Source organism: Mercurialis annua, linkage group LG7 (assembly GCF_937616625.2).
Source record: "Mercurialis annua linkage group LG7, ddMerAnnu1.2, whole genome shotgun sequence".
Taxonomy (NCBI): Eukaryota; Viridiplantae; Streptophyta; class Magnoliopsida; order Malpighiales; family Euphorbiaceae; genus Mercurialis; species Mercurialis annua.
In genome coordinates, this window is record NC_065576.1 from 7,137,971 (window position 1) to 7,153,491 (window position 15,521).

General features: G+C 31.2%; 1 protein-coding gene across 1 annotated transcript; it reads right to left on the reverse strand.

The window, feature by feature from the left end:
• Nucleotides 1–6,097: 6,097 nt before the first annotated feature.
• On the reverse strand, nucleotides 6,098–8,375 carry LOC126656456 (probable mannitol dehydrogenase). The gene is made up of 5 exons (XM_050351030.2): nucleotides 8,060–8,375; nucleotides 7,864–7,977; nucleotides 6,933–7,446; nucleotides 6,576–6,729; nucleotides 6,098–6,476 (listed from the first exon to the last, which is right to left on the reverse strand). Exons 1-5 carry the CDS (start codon nucleotides 8,161–8,163, stop codon nucleotides 6,268–6,270), a joined length of 1,095 nt encoding a protein of 364 aa, XP_050206987.1. The 5' UTR covers nucleotides 8,164–8,375; the 3' UTR covers nucleotides 6,098–6,267.
• Nucleotides 8,376–15,521: the final 7,146 nt, after the last annotated feature.

Sequence of the window (15,521 nt, forward strand, 5' to 3'; positions counted from 1 at the left end):
ATCGTATGCCACAAGAAAGACAATTCTTTGTTTCTTTCCAATTTTTTCATTGCTCTAGGAGCAATGTCATTAATCCATGTGTGGCAAACTCTTCTCTTAACTTGTAATCTTGTCATTACTTGAACTCTGATTGCTTCCAACATACTTATAATTGGGAGGCACCTGTGAACATAATATGTACCATCATCAAATCAGTCTCAACAATATATGAAAAAGTGAAAGCAAATTATAACTTGAAAGAATACTGACCGTGCATCTAAGATCCATCCGTTGAAAGTCTCAGCGAGGTTATTATCTATAACATCACACTTTACTTCTGTCTTGAAGTAGGATTTGCAAAATGTTTTCACATCATAACTCAGGACATCTAAAACCATTCCAGGCCCCATCAACTCTAATTCCTTCAAATATTTCTTTAATTGTTGAACAAATGTGGCCTTCGCACAAGTCCAAAATCCTAGCTTTCGGTCTTCTCCTTTCCAGTTTTTTACCAAGGCTGCATAAACATGTCTAGCACATCTCCTATGTTCCACCTCTGGCAGATTATCTTTAATTGCTCTTTCTAAACCCTAAATCATAATAGCAAACAGTACAATTAATAACATTCATTATATGTAATTTAAAAATAAATTGAAAAGCATTTAACAACACACCTTTTGCATATCGCTTATAATAACATACCCATCTCCTTCCTTTAAGGGCAAGTCATACTTTAAACATCTTAGGAACCAGCTCCAGTTCTCAGTATTTTCCACTTCGACCACTGCCCAAGCTAACGGAAACATTTGATTGTTTCCGTCGCGTCCAATGGCACATAACAATTGTCCTTTACATATACCCTTCAAAAAACATCCGTCCATGCCAATAATTCTTCTACAACCAGCCAGCCAACCTTCTTTGCAAGCCCCAAAACAAACATACATTCTATGAAAATGATTCACCTCAGCACCATCTGATTTAGCTCCCTTGACTATGCAAGTTGTCCCTGGATTGCTTGATTTCAACTCCTCCGCATAATCATATAAACGGTTGTACTCCTCTTTGGTCATTGTGACTATGTCTTCATACAACCTATTCTTCAAATTCCTACACAATGTCAAGCTAACTTTCAGCTTCAGCTCAGATCTACATAGGGCCTTCAACTCTTGCAATTTAATGTTAGGTTGTGCTATAAGCCTTTGGCGAAGGTGTATTGACAGAAATTTGCTAGTTGCCAATGGATTCTCATTAGTTATGTAGCATCTGTGATGTGGCTCGTAGGTCTTCACCATGAAATTACCCTCACAACCTTCTTTACTGGCCAAAAATTTCCACGGACAGCCATCACGACATCCTGCTCGAACCCTTTCTTTATCATTCTTAATAAAGTGCACTTTCAACTTTTTCACCACTGCATACTTAGCAATTGCATGCCTACATTCTTCTACGTTCTTAAAAATCATGGCAAGGCAGAATACTGGAGTATGAGTTTCAGGGTCATACCTAATCTTGGAAGAATCCCTCCTGATTGTTTCAGTACCAAATTCATCATCACTCTCACTATAGTAACTTCCTAATTCGTCACTGTCATAATAAACACTTCCAGTCTCATCCGCCTCATCGTCCCCCTCATCATCCGCCTCATCATCCGCCTCATCATCCCCCTTATCAAACCCCTCATCATATATGTCATCTTCTCCGTCCACTTCTTGATCAGCAGTTAATCCCTGGTCTAACCCTCTTGAATCTTTTGGAATCTTTGTAGCCCTACCCCTTCTACACTTTCTAACATTCTTTCTTGCATCTTGTAGCTCCTCGTCTTCCTCGTCATCTGTCAATATACTCACGTTAACACAAACATTATCAAATGTTTGATTAAGCGGATCACCTTCTATGTGGTCAACTTGAACATCTATATGTGAACCCGCACCCTCAAATTGATCACCAAACTCTTGGTCACCCTGTAGTTGATCACCAAACTCCTGGTCACTCTCAAATTGAACACTCACTAAATGCTCAATGTCAAAGTCTTTCTCACCCATATTTTGATTATTCACTAACTCCTCACTGCCCAACTGTCCTTCAACATGCTTATGATCTACATAAAAGACTAACATGTCACCGTTCTTTATTTTACCTATCCTTTCAAAGAAACTTTTATCATCATATATGAAACAAAACTCTTCCATGAACTGGTCTTTATAGTACAAGGCAGTAATATCTGCATACCCTAACTGCTTCACATGATGCATTACAACAGCATAGGATAGGCAATCTATTTCACAAAGTTCATCAACCAAGGTATGTTTCCCACGTCTATATGTTCTGTCTCCAAAAAACCCACCATGGTGAATAACAATAGCAACACGAGGTGTAGACATATCTACAAAAAACAAATAATATTAAGAATCAGTTTAGGGCTTAAAGAACAGTTGGTATTTAGTTTAAGGCAACACTGACTTTATGGAAAATACAACAGTTCTATGTAGTTTTAGGGCAAATAAAACATAAAAAAAACAGTTCACTAGTAGTTTTAGGCCAAACAATACCACTGACTTAGTTTAGGCAACAAAAACAACTGACATTCACTTTAGGGCAAAAATAATTACTGATTGCATAGGTCCACCATTTTTAAATGGTATATCCGACATAAGCCACAAAACTTGCATTATTTATTTAGACAAAACAATTAAAAATAGCCAATTTAAGAAAATCCAGAAAAAAAAACCCTAATTTAATTCAATCAAGAAATTGGGGACCACTACAATAATGGCTACAACAACTATCAGGTATGAATTAAACATATTAAACTATTTACCTTCAAAGAAAGAGACAAGCAGTGGTCCACAAAATGAAGCTTTTTGTTTTACTCTTCGACAGCAACAAATACTAAACAAACCTAACCTTTAAAGAGAATTACTTCATGTTACGAGAAAGAGTTAATTAGTGTATTGGGGTTTAATTTAAAGAGAATAACCGAAAAAGAAGATGGAAATTATGTAATCGAAAAAAAAATGGAAATTCATTCATGTCTGCGATGGAAAATGATTTTGGGATAATTGTGAGTCTTTAGGGTTTCTGATTCGATGGATTTTTTTGTGACTCAAAACGGTTTAGCTTCAACGTTGCAAAACGATGGCGTTCTGTTTTTAATCCAGTCAGCATCCACGTAATCAGCCCTCGCCAAATAATTAATGTCCAAGTCAGCTCATTTACCTCTGACACTCTCGCTAACGGCTCTTGTGAAACACGCGCGTGGTTCTGTCCACAGAAGGACTTCCAAATGAGAAAAATAATTGTACAAGGACAAAGTAATACAAAATTGAAGTTAAAGGACCTCCGGAAAAAAAAGTTTAAAGTACAGGGACCCCTAGATGGGTTCGGCCTTTTAAAAATTAAAAAGTTTGGTCTTAATTGATAAAGGATGCAAAATGTTGAATTTTGCTAGGCTTTTTTTTATATATATATATAATTCAAAAGTTCGGATTTAAATTTGTCATATATATTTTGTCGAATTTTGATTTTAATTTTATTTATTATCTTTCAATTTTATTTTTTCAAAGTTAGTCCTTCAAATACATTACAATTTAAAATAATATCAAAATAATTAATAAAATATAGACATAAAGCCAAATATCTACCTCAAACACCTATTATATTAATATATTACATTAATTAATTTAAATTCTATATTAGAGTTATTTTTAATATCTATTTACTATCTTACTTTTTTACATTATATTTTATTTTAAAATTTATTCTTATAAAAATAGTTTATGTCGCCACTGTTGCATATTTAAACGGCAGAACCAACAAGCAATCACTATTTATTTTTAGAAACGAGACAAATTGGAACCATTTTATTCTTCGTTTTCCCAATCCAAGGAGAACATTCTCTGCCAATGGCCGGCCTTCATGTCTTTTAGCGATTGAATATTATAATTAACATTTGTTTTATGAGTAAAGGATCAATTTACCCCCTAAACTTGGTACGAAGTATCAAATAAGCCCAATCTCGTAAAACCGGATCAAATCACCCCAGAACTATGCAAAACCGGATCGATTTCACCCTTTTGATCAAAAGAGAGAGTGGAATAGGCTAATTTTAAAAATTAATTCTAATTAACTCTAATTAATCTTAATTAAAATATTAATTAATCCTTTTTAATTTGAAATCTAATTAACACAAAATTTGAGGTCTTTTTCTATCTTTTTTCTAATTAAATTTAATTACTCTCTTATAATTAACTTATTTTCCTAATTAACAACAAAACCTAATTTAAAATACCAAATCAAACCCTAATCTTCTTCTTTGTTTCATCTCTTCATCGCCCCCACTCATCCCTCAAACTTTACTTCTTCTCTGTTTCATTCATCTTTTCTTTTTCTCGTCGGCGTTCATGGTTTTTTCGCCGGAATTGTTCATGTCGCAGCAGCTCTAACAATCCCAGCTGGGGTCGTCTGCTTTAAATAGCAGACGAACCCAGCTGGGTTCGTCTAAACTGTTACAATGAATTCGATGGATCTTTTGCCGTTCGTTTCCAGTGAATTGAAGAATCGATGGATCTGCTGCTCGTTTCTTCTTCCTCGGCAACTCGCCTGTGCGGCTCTTCTACGCCATGATTTTTCTTTTTGTTAGATTATTTTGTGTTATACATATGAATTTGGATTTGGTAAGGGATTTCGATGGTGTCCGCTGGAACATTGCAAATTGCACGTGTTTATGCATATGATGTTCATTCAATGGTGTTTTATGCATATGAATTTGGATTAACAGGTTGAAGGTTGCTGGGCATGGGCTTGTTAGAGATTACAAGTTGCTTATGATTGCTGTTATTGGGTTAGTTAGATAGAAATCATAGAATTAGGGAAAAAAGGCATAAAAAGATCCTTGAAGAACAAACCCAGATGAAGAACTGGGTCTCTTCTTCAAATTCCGGCAATGGGGCTGCTGGAATATTTTTTTTCTGGTTGTTTATGGGTTTTCAGTAAATCAATGGGTTTATAGTTTAAATTACATATAATGGTTAAAGTTAAAAATGGCTCTTGTTTTTTTAATTAACAATTATTATGGTTTTTAAATTTTTAAAATTATAGAAAGATAATACATTTTTAATTATAATTAAATGTCAATTTTGTGAATAAAATAAATATTAAGGATTATTTTAAACTTTTACTCATTTAAAACCACTTAAAACCATCTAAAACCGGAGAGTGTGTTCACTCTCTAAGGTGAGAGTGGGGAAGGGGGTATTTGATCCGTTTTTACATAGTTCTGGGGTGATTTGATCCACTTTTATGAGGTTGGGCTTATTTGATATTTAGTGCCAAGTTCAGGGGGGTTTCTGATCCTTTACTCTTTGTTTTATATATAAAAGATATCTGGTTGGTATATTTTCTATTTGTAAATCATTTTCTCATCAGTCGTCAAAAAACAAAAGATTGAGCTGATAGTTTTTCTTCAAAATTGTAAACAATGATCAATTAAATAATTTTATAATTAATTTAGTTATAAATTTGATATTTTTTTATCAACTTGTACCATTTGAGCATAATAATTATTATCAAAAGTAAACACGCACCAAATCAGATGTAAAAACGGAGTAAATTGATAAACAAATTTAAATTTAAGACTAAATTTGATCATAAAATTAAATTTATGGTACTTAATCACCGCTTGCTAGTTGAGAGGAACATTGCTACTTAAGTCATAAGCAAACTAATAGGCTATATTTAGAGAAAATAAGTAACATTTTTAAATATACTTTTTGAATTCCTGAACTTCTAGTGCTTTCACATTATTACTTTAACCTTTAAAAAATAAGTCAAATGGGGTGCTCTTTTAGCTATATATTTTAACACTAAACTACTAACAAGAATAAGAATAATATATAAAAGTGCATCATTTGCATATTCATTACACATCATTTCTTTTGCCAGAATGACAGAGAAAATTAAGTAAATATAAGACATTTTTTTGTCGTTTTAGCACATAGGCGATTAAAATGTTAAATACTAAAACAGAGTAAAAACAAATTTACATGCTGAATCTATAGATTCATACAAATTCAAACACTATTGATATACTTTTCCTGTGATATAAATTAAAAAATTAATCTCACTGAAAATTCAATGCAATACCAATAACACTCACAAACAGGACATCCTTCTTAACTTTATTTCAAAAACCAAAAGTGGAATTCAAATTTAACATCATCTCAACACTCATAAATATATAGTAACTAAAAACATATTGCAAACAGTTGAAACACCCAAACTGTGCGAAGATCATTGCGAAGGAGACTTCATAGTATTGGCAACATCGATGACAAACCGATATCGAACATCAGCTTTAAGCAATCTCTCCATTGCAGTGTTCACATAATCAGCTGATATAACTTCAACATCTGAAGTTATGCCGTGTTTGGCTGCGAAATCAATCATTTCTTGAGTTTCCTTCATTCCTCCAATTCCGCTGCCACCAACCATCTTCCTTCCTGTTAAATTAATCCGTAACGTTAGGAACCAGATCACTTAATTTGCAGAAAAAATTATTTGTAAATTGGCAGATTTATAAATAAAATTTGCATTCATACCCCCAAGCAAAGGAAATGCCAGTAGCTCTAATGGCTTCTCCGGTGCACCAACCAAAATTATTTTTCCATTAGTCTTCAATAGACTGATTAATGGCATAAGAGGGTGTTTTGCTGATACTGTATCAATGATACCATCCATTGTCCCCATTGCTCCCTATATTTATAATTCATACAATTAGATCTAATATTAAAGTATCAAGTGCAGAGCTATGTTGCACAAATGCTGAAATGAAAAACAGAACAAAATTTAGAAGTTTTAAAAGTATTTATGGAAACGAAACGAAAATGCTGAATAAAGTACTGGATGAGTTTTCGTGCAACATAGATATGTAGAGTAATGCTTGATGAATTGAGCACCTGCATCTCATCTTGGTCACGGCTGACTATAAACGAGTCGGCACCAAGACGTTCGGTAGCCTCCTGTTTCTTGTTCGGAGAGGTACTAATGACAGTCACCTTAGCGCCCATAGCTTTAGCAAATTTGACAGCCATGTGACCTAGTCCACCGAGCCCAACCACACCTATATGCATACCGGCTTTATCTAGTCCGTAGTATTTCAAAGGACTGTACACTGTGATCCCAGCGCATAAAAGCGGAGCGGTTGCGTCAAGCGGAAGACTTTCCGGAATACGGACAATGAAGTGCTCATCAGCTACCATTATGTCTGAATAGCCTCCGTAAGTGATGGTTCCATCGTGGTATTTGCCTGCATAGGTTAGTATCATTTTCGAACAGTAATTTTCAAGATCGTTGCTGCAATTATCGCATGATCGGCATGATCCCACCATACAGCCGACTCCCACTTTGTCTCCGATTTTGAAATTTTCTACCTTGCTCCCTACCTCTGTCACCACTCCCACAATCTCATGCCTGTGAGTGATAGTAATACATCAACAAATGTACAATAAGATTTTTTTTTTCAAACGTTGGAAAAGAAAATCTATGTAGCACGAACACAGATACCAAGAAAAAAACAGGACAAGGATAGCGAAACAACGTTACTTTAAGGTTTTTACGTTGAAAACGAAGTTCTATGTCCGAAACACTAAATTTTTGTCATGTTTCAGAAACAAGAAAACTCTAATGGAATGAAGTGTCCGTCCTGCTTAACATAAAAGCCATAAATGGAAACTGGGAACAGTATTTTTTTTTACTAAAATTAGATTATAGATATAAAGTTTTAGAAGCGTTTTCAAAAACGGAAACCAAATCCGGAAAAACTTTCTATGTAATAAAGAAAATAACTAATTAAGACAATGAATATTAAGGTATGAACATAATACATACCCAGGAACAAGAGGGTAAACAGAAGCGCCCCATTCATTCTTGACCATGTGAAGATCAGAGTGACACATCCCACAATACAGAACCTTAAACGACACATCTTTTTCTCCTGTCGCTCTGCAATTCAAATCAACACAAACTTTTAGAAAATTTAAAAAATCAACCAATATTAAAAAAATCAACCAATAATAACCCAAACCTTCTTGAAAATTTGAAAGGAGACAGAACACCAGATGGGTCTCTTGCAGCCCATCCAAAAGCGGGTCTAGGATGCTCTTCTTCTGGTAATAATTTGGCTGCCATTTTTGCTTCCTAGGTGTTTGTTAAAATGCTTCAGAGAGATAATAAATATTTTGTTTAATATTTGGTGATTGATGAGGTGGTGGATGTGTATGTATTTATAGTGAGAGATAATGGGAGCTTGGGATTTTCTTGGTTTGTGGTTTCAGTGACGATGACGTAGCGGGTGATGATTTGTTTTTGATCGTCTACGTATTGGCTGATCGAATCGAAGATTCAAGAGGCTACAATAAAGTGTGGTGCAGCAAAAAAGTCTCTCCACGTAATGTAATATGCTAGTTTGACTAAACAAGACCTTCTTTAATTAGCGTACGATTAGTCAACTCTAACCTAATTTAGTCAAAATAATAAATTAACTTCTATAATTTGATTATGGAATACTAGTTTTTTTTTTGACAAAATAGCAATTATATTAATTTCGGTAAATAGAAGTGCATAATGTTTGTGAGAACTAAATAACAGAAATTACAATAATAACTCCTAAAAAGAAAACTTTAAAAACTTTTTAGCCACTTCATGGGCCATCCAAGTACACATTCGCTTAACATAAGCGAACGGTATAAAATTATGACTTCTATTATTGATGAAATATCTTTCTCGACTTATTCCAGTGTCTTCGCAACTTCGGGTAATATTATTCCTGAAAGACAATAAAAACTACAATAAGTGATAAAACTCAAAATTTTCATACAAATCATACCAACAACTGTTACTATATTATAGGTGCATCAGAACTTATCTTGAACATTGCAGTAAAGGCCTTCATCAACGTACTTTAATCTCACACGGAGTACAATATCCTCACAAGAAGTATGAAACCTCACAATGAGTACTTTAACCTTACAAGGAGTACTTTAACTTCACAAATTGAAATGACAAATTTTAAATTAATGAGATCTAAATAGAGTAAAAATAACATATAATTATACAAATATTTAAAAATAATATATAGTAGGTAATTTAATAATAAATTTTATTATAATGGATTTGATTTCAATTGAGTTTTCAATAGTTAGAATCGTGATATTTGAACAAATTGTTACTTTATATCATCAAATGAAGAGATATTTTCAAAAATAGTTAAAAATGAATTTGTATGAAAATCTGTTTTTGACAATATCATTGACAAATTCAGTAAATGAAATTAGAGAGAGTTATAATTATAATTTAAAATAGAAAAGATTACAATTTTTGGAGGTTAATAATGAAATTAAAATGAGAAAGAAAAAATCTTTTCTGGAAAATCATAGAAAAATCATAGAAGATATTTTCATAAGTGGGCTTCAAATTCAAAGTCAAGAGTTAATTAACTTTTGCAAATGAAAATTAAAAATGTATTTAAAAGCAAATCAATCAGGAGCAATATATTTAGAAGCAAATCAACCAAGAGTAATATAAAACATCTTTCATTATTATAGCTAAGATCCTTGACAAAAACTTCATTTGCCAGTTGGTCACAACTGATAGAATTGAAATGGGAATTAAAATTTACTGTTGTATCTATACTATAGACTTTATCAGATGTTTCCAGGATTCTTGTAAGATATTAGGTCAAGAAAACAACAATATTTAAAGTCATCTTCAAGACTTAGCAATGATCCTACATCAGAACTAATATTAGAACAGTTATCAACCTCCCAAAAAGATAGATCTATTCCTTGATTATCATCGACAACATATGAGGGATACAAGGGATTCATAGAAAAGAGCACAGATAGTAATATAAATTTATTTTGAAAGGCAATTTCAAAAAGTAGAATGAAGTTATGATAAGAGGAGAGTATTTTCAAAGAACCTCCTGATTAACTCATACCTTATTTAAAAGAGTGAGATTAGTATAAAATAGTGTACCTTGAAACATTTTGGGAAGTAATAGAGCAATGAAGATTAATTTATAATAAGTATGATACGAAGTATTAAAAATCAGCACAAAGTTTAGTATAACCTAACATGAATGTGTATTAAATAAGAAAAATGCAAGCAAAATGACCACATCAGAAATGTCCATGAAAAAAATGTACAGTGGGAAAAAGAACAAGTCAAATATGAGATCTAGAACCATTGGAATAGCGCATGACAAATAATTATATCCACCAAAACTAGAAAGGGCTTTGTAATTGTCTATTATGGCTTAATTACTTAAAAACCACCCACCTTAAACTTTTTTTTCGTTTATACCCTGACCTAGGAAAAAATTCATTTATACCTTGACGTATGTATTTATGTTTCATCTCTACCCCGAGGAACTAAATTAACCTCTTTTTATTTAGAAAAAAGTTTAAAATAGTTCTTCATTTTTAACCTAAACTAATTAGAGATTAATTAGAAATGTATTTTTCTTTAAATGAAGGACTATTTTAAACATTTTTTTAAATAAAAAGAGGTTAATTTAGTGCCTTGGGGTAGAGGTGAAACATAAACATATACGTCAGGGTATAAATGAACTTTTTTCTAGATCAGGGTATAAACGAAAAAAAAGTTCAAGGTGGGTGGTTTTTAAGTAATTAAGCCGTCTATTATTAACTTTAATGGTCATAAATAAACGAAGACTATGAAAATATACAAAACTATCACAGATTTAGAAATAAAACATCCCTGAGTTCATCTTCTAATTTTGGATTATAATGAAATCTACATTAGTATCAATGCTACCATTAACAGAGGTTATTTAAATGCACAAAGATCGACCAAAATCAAATAGGAAATTAGGTTATATATGGGTTTATGTTGTGATGTGAAGCAATTCAACCAAAATCAAATAGGAAATTAGGAATGAAGCAATCCAACCAAAATCAAATAAGAAATTAGGAATGAAGCAATCCGACCAACATTAAATAGGAAATTCCTACTTTATCAATCTCGCAAGTGATGCAACACCCATCTCCATATCAAAACCATATTCAAACCTTTGATTTTGTTTTTCATTTCCTTCATCAATTCAACTATGGCTCATGGTGCAGGATTTTCTCTTTTTCAAGTCAACAATAAGTTTGATTAATAAAACCTTATAATTATCGCAAAAGAAAAACTATTTACTTCTTTTTTTTGGATTTTACTATATACCGCCCCTATTTATTAGATATCATCTCTCTTAATTATTTTCTTACCTTTTGACCAAAACATAATAAATTTTTTCTTCTCAACCTCATTTCAGTCCCGAAATTATAATGACCGATTACGGTTTTAATTTGTTGAAAAATGAATAGTAAGATTTCGGATATTTTCTGATATAATTTATTTAACTTTTTTTAAGGTAGGACGTCTCTAATTTGCATCTCCCCTTTTGAGGAGACGTCTCATCACATCCCCCTTTCAGGGGAGACGTCTCCAAATTGCATCTCCCCCCTTTGGGGAGACCTTTTTTGGAAACGTCTCCCCTTTAGTAAGACACAATCTGGGGACGTCTTTGAGAAAAAAAATTAAACAAAAATTTAACGGGGGATTTCCGTCTCTTTCTCAGTTAGATTCCGATATTTTCAACCGAAATTTTTCATACGCGTTCTTTGTGTTTGAATGTGAATTGAGAGGATTTGAATTGAGTTTTAGTATTAGGGTAAGGTAAAAGGGTATTTAAATAAAATAAAAAACTGTATCTAGTAATTTAGAGGCGGTATTTTATAGGCCACTTTTTATTCTCCCACGTAGCAAAAATTATATACATATTAAGATAGTGAGTGTTTTGTTTTATTAATATGAGCCTATTAATTAATAAATATATTGTATATTGAAGCATATAATCATTTATTAAAAATTGGAAGATAATAACTAAAATTATTTTAAAATTTTAAAAATATGAATAACTAGAGATAAAAATATTTAGTTAAATAGACAAGCAAAAAAACTAGGAGTATGAGTATTCTAAAATTATGTAGTTGTAGTAGTTACTAAATTTACATAAATTTTTAAAAATATATTTTAAGATTATAGAAAAATGAGCTTCAGTTTTGTCCTTAAATTTGCTTTTTGTTTCAACAAAATCCATAATAAGAAAAAATTCAAAAAATAAATAAAATAAACTATACAGATAACATTTATTTTTAATATTTTTCTTTTATCTAAGTTTAACAAAAAAAATTAAAATTTAATTGATTTTAAAAAATCAATTAGATTTAATATATTTTTTATTTTTTTTACTTCATTCCTATACTTTTTTTTTCCTTTACTTAGTTCATGTACTTTTGAAAACAATATTACAACGTTATTTTATTATCAAAAGTGTGGAAGTGTGAGGGATCAATTAAAATTGCTTTTTAAAAGTACATGAATTAAGTAAAGAAACAAAAGTACATTATAAACTTGTTTTGAAAGTATAGGATCCAAATAAGAAACAAAAACTCTTAAAAATGAAAGAAAAAAATAAAAATATAAAATAGATTAAGCCTTTAATTTTAAAAAAATTCATTAAATCGGTTGAACTATCTTTTTGAACCGATTCAACCGGTTGAACTAGGAACAATAGCCTCATCGGTTCGGCTATCGGTTCAGTTTTTTAAATACCATCACCTATCCACCCGCTATGCACCACACACTGTCATTCACCCGTAATTTTTGCAAATTTTTCAACTTCCCAATAGGTCATCCTTCCTTCACATTGCTCCCAATCAATCCTCTTTAACCATGTAGTTCCCCCGCGCGTAACTTTATTTTAGCGAACTCGGATTTTTATTACATATCTATGTATATTATATTTAAATATAACTAAAGTAACAAAAAATTACTCCCGCAATTTACTCCCATATTATAAAATAATTATTTTTTCATACTAATTATTTTTAAAAGAACAAATTATTATTGATGGATACCAAATCCTATCTTAACTACAATGGAGCCGAGTCGCATGAGATCCATTCTCAGACAATATCGAACTCCCGCCAGAAGGACCAAAGCATACGAAACAAATGACCGAATTCACAGGATCCGCCACGACCTATCCGACGGGAATAATGTCGAATCCCCGAGGATCCGGACAAAGCGCGTCGACCTTGGGATTCAGACGGATTACCAGATCTATTGAATATTCTCGAGTATCTTACCTATTTGGAGACAAACTCCAACTTAGGAAGAAACACTTTAACTTAGGAAGACGAAACTGTTTAGGAAGACGTTCCTAAATACGACTCATGTCTGAATAAGGAAGATTACTCATAATCAGAGTCAAACCCTACAAAGTAGAATTCACTTTCCTACTACAACTCTAATAGGTATACAATCATCTACTATAAAAAAGAGCATGAGGTATGCCTAAACACACAACTACATTCATATACCCAAACCGCTGCTCAAAGCTCTAAAATGACTTTAGCATCGGAGAGTTAATCGGACAACCACCGTCTGGTTAGCTTCTATTCTGTATGCAGGTCTAATTCATCGGATTAGAAGGTAGACTCTATCAATTACTTTTACACTTTACCCCCGCATTCTAATATCATAATATTTTTATAAAAAATTATTTTGTTAATAAAAAATTATTTTGTTAATTAATAATTATTCTTTTAATTAATTATTCTTTTAATTAATACTATTTTAATAAATAATTATTTTAATAAAAAAATATTTTTAGTGACGGATTCGTTAATCGACTATTTTCTAGTAGTGCAATCTCGTAACATTAACTAATTTTTTATCTCAAGTTATTTTTTTCAAATAAACTATTAATAATTGAATACAATTTATAAGATAATTATTAATAGAAGTATAAATTTATATTTTCCTAAATTTATATGTAAACTAAAAAGATGTTTTTAAAATAAAAGTTCAACACCATTTATATTCGAGATGTAAAACGGATAAAAGAGTACGAGTTTGTCTCGTTTCAAATTTTATTGGAAAATTAAGTTTGTCTTCAAAAAAAAGAAGAAAAAAAGGATTGTATGAAATGTTTCTATCACTTAAAAAAAGTGTGTTTCACATAGAATTGATTATTATTCAATTGAAATGATATAAATGGTTTATGGCTAATAATCATCTATAATCTTTGACTTTAGAACTCTCTTCACAAAACAGAAGAAAAAAGGGATTGTATGTTTCTATCACTTAAACAAAAGTGTGTTTCACATGAGAATTGATAGTTTTTCAATTGAAATGATATAAATGATCTATGACTAATAATTACCTATAATCTCTGAATTTAGAACTCTCTTACAATAAATGTTTTTAAATTAAAAAAAAGGTCAGTAAATTTTCTAAGATATGTGTGTCTAGCCCGTGAATTCCTTCTGTTTATTTTTCAGTAACACCTTCATAAAAAATGTAGGTCTTAATGTAGGATATTTATTGATTATTTAGACAAAAAAGGTGAAATTTATCCCATTAAAAAGTAAGTAGTATAATTAATAAGTTTTACATTTCTAAATCTATTTAATTCGTTTGCATGACTATTAACTACAAAAACAACCATCATATCGTCTCTTTCCGGACATCCAATGAACTTTCTTTTCCATAAGCGTTCTCTCTCTTGTTAAATTATCAAAAAAAAGTTAATTAATTGGAATATAAATAATTTAAAAATTATTTTTAATTTTTGAATTATTTTTATTACTGATCAAAAAATTAAAGTTTAGATGTTTTTTTTATTTATTTTGTCAAAAATGATAATCAACTCTTAAAATTTTAATTATTAGTTGTTAGTTATAAAGGTAAAATTTGAACCCACAACCTCTGAATATATTTAAAGTTGCCTGAGTCATCCAAGGTATATTCCTTTTTTGACAGTAATAAAAATTTCATTAATAGAAATAAAAAAAGTAAAATTTAGATCAAAGATTAAGTAAGGTAATACATTTAAGCGGCACAATAACAGAACATCAATAAAACAATAAAAAATTATATTTAATTTTTTGCGTTCCGTCCGCTCCACTCGGTGGTTATCATAAACCACAAATCGACACTTTGGTCTTTGAATGAGTCTGTTTAAAAGAAAATTTAAAATAAAATTTTCGCAAAGCGCACTTTAAATCTACTCTACATAGGTGTTTCCATAAAAAAAATAGTAAGACCCATAAAAGATATGAACCAAAATCCATCAAGAGAGATAAAATATCTATCTATATCTATACTATATATAAAAGCACGGATGGGGGGGGGGGGGGGGGGCAGGCACTTTTACCTAATAGCCCTTTCTAATTTATTAGTTAATTAGATGTTTTAGTAATTTGCTAACTGACTATAATTAAATTAGATATTTAATTAGTACTAGTTTTTTTGGCCACGTGCTACGCACGTTAACGATATCTATATGACCCGTTATTTAATATTATAATTGTATATTTTTTAATAATATATTATTATTTAAATTTTATTAGACTTGTATTTTAATTTGTTTTGTTTAATTATTTTATAAAAATTTAATTTCTTTTATTGGA

Coding starts and splice junctions, on each gene's coding strand:
- LOC126656456 (XM_050351030.2), bottom strand. CDS start 8,163: ATGGCAGCCAAATTATTACCAGAAGAAGAGCATCCTAGACCCGCTTTT. Junction 7,978..8,059: donor CCTTTCAAATTTTCAAGAAG/GTTTGGGTTATT, acceptor TTTGAATTGCAG/AGCGACAGGAGAAAAAGATG. Junction 6,730..6,932: donor GTGACCAAGATGAGATGCAG/GTGCTCAATTCA, acceptor TTATAAATATAG/GGAGCAATGGGGACAATGGA.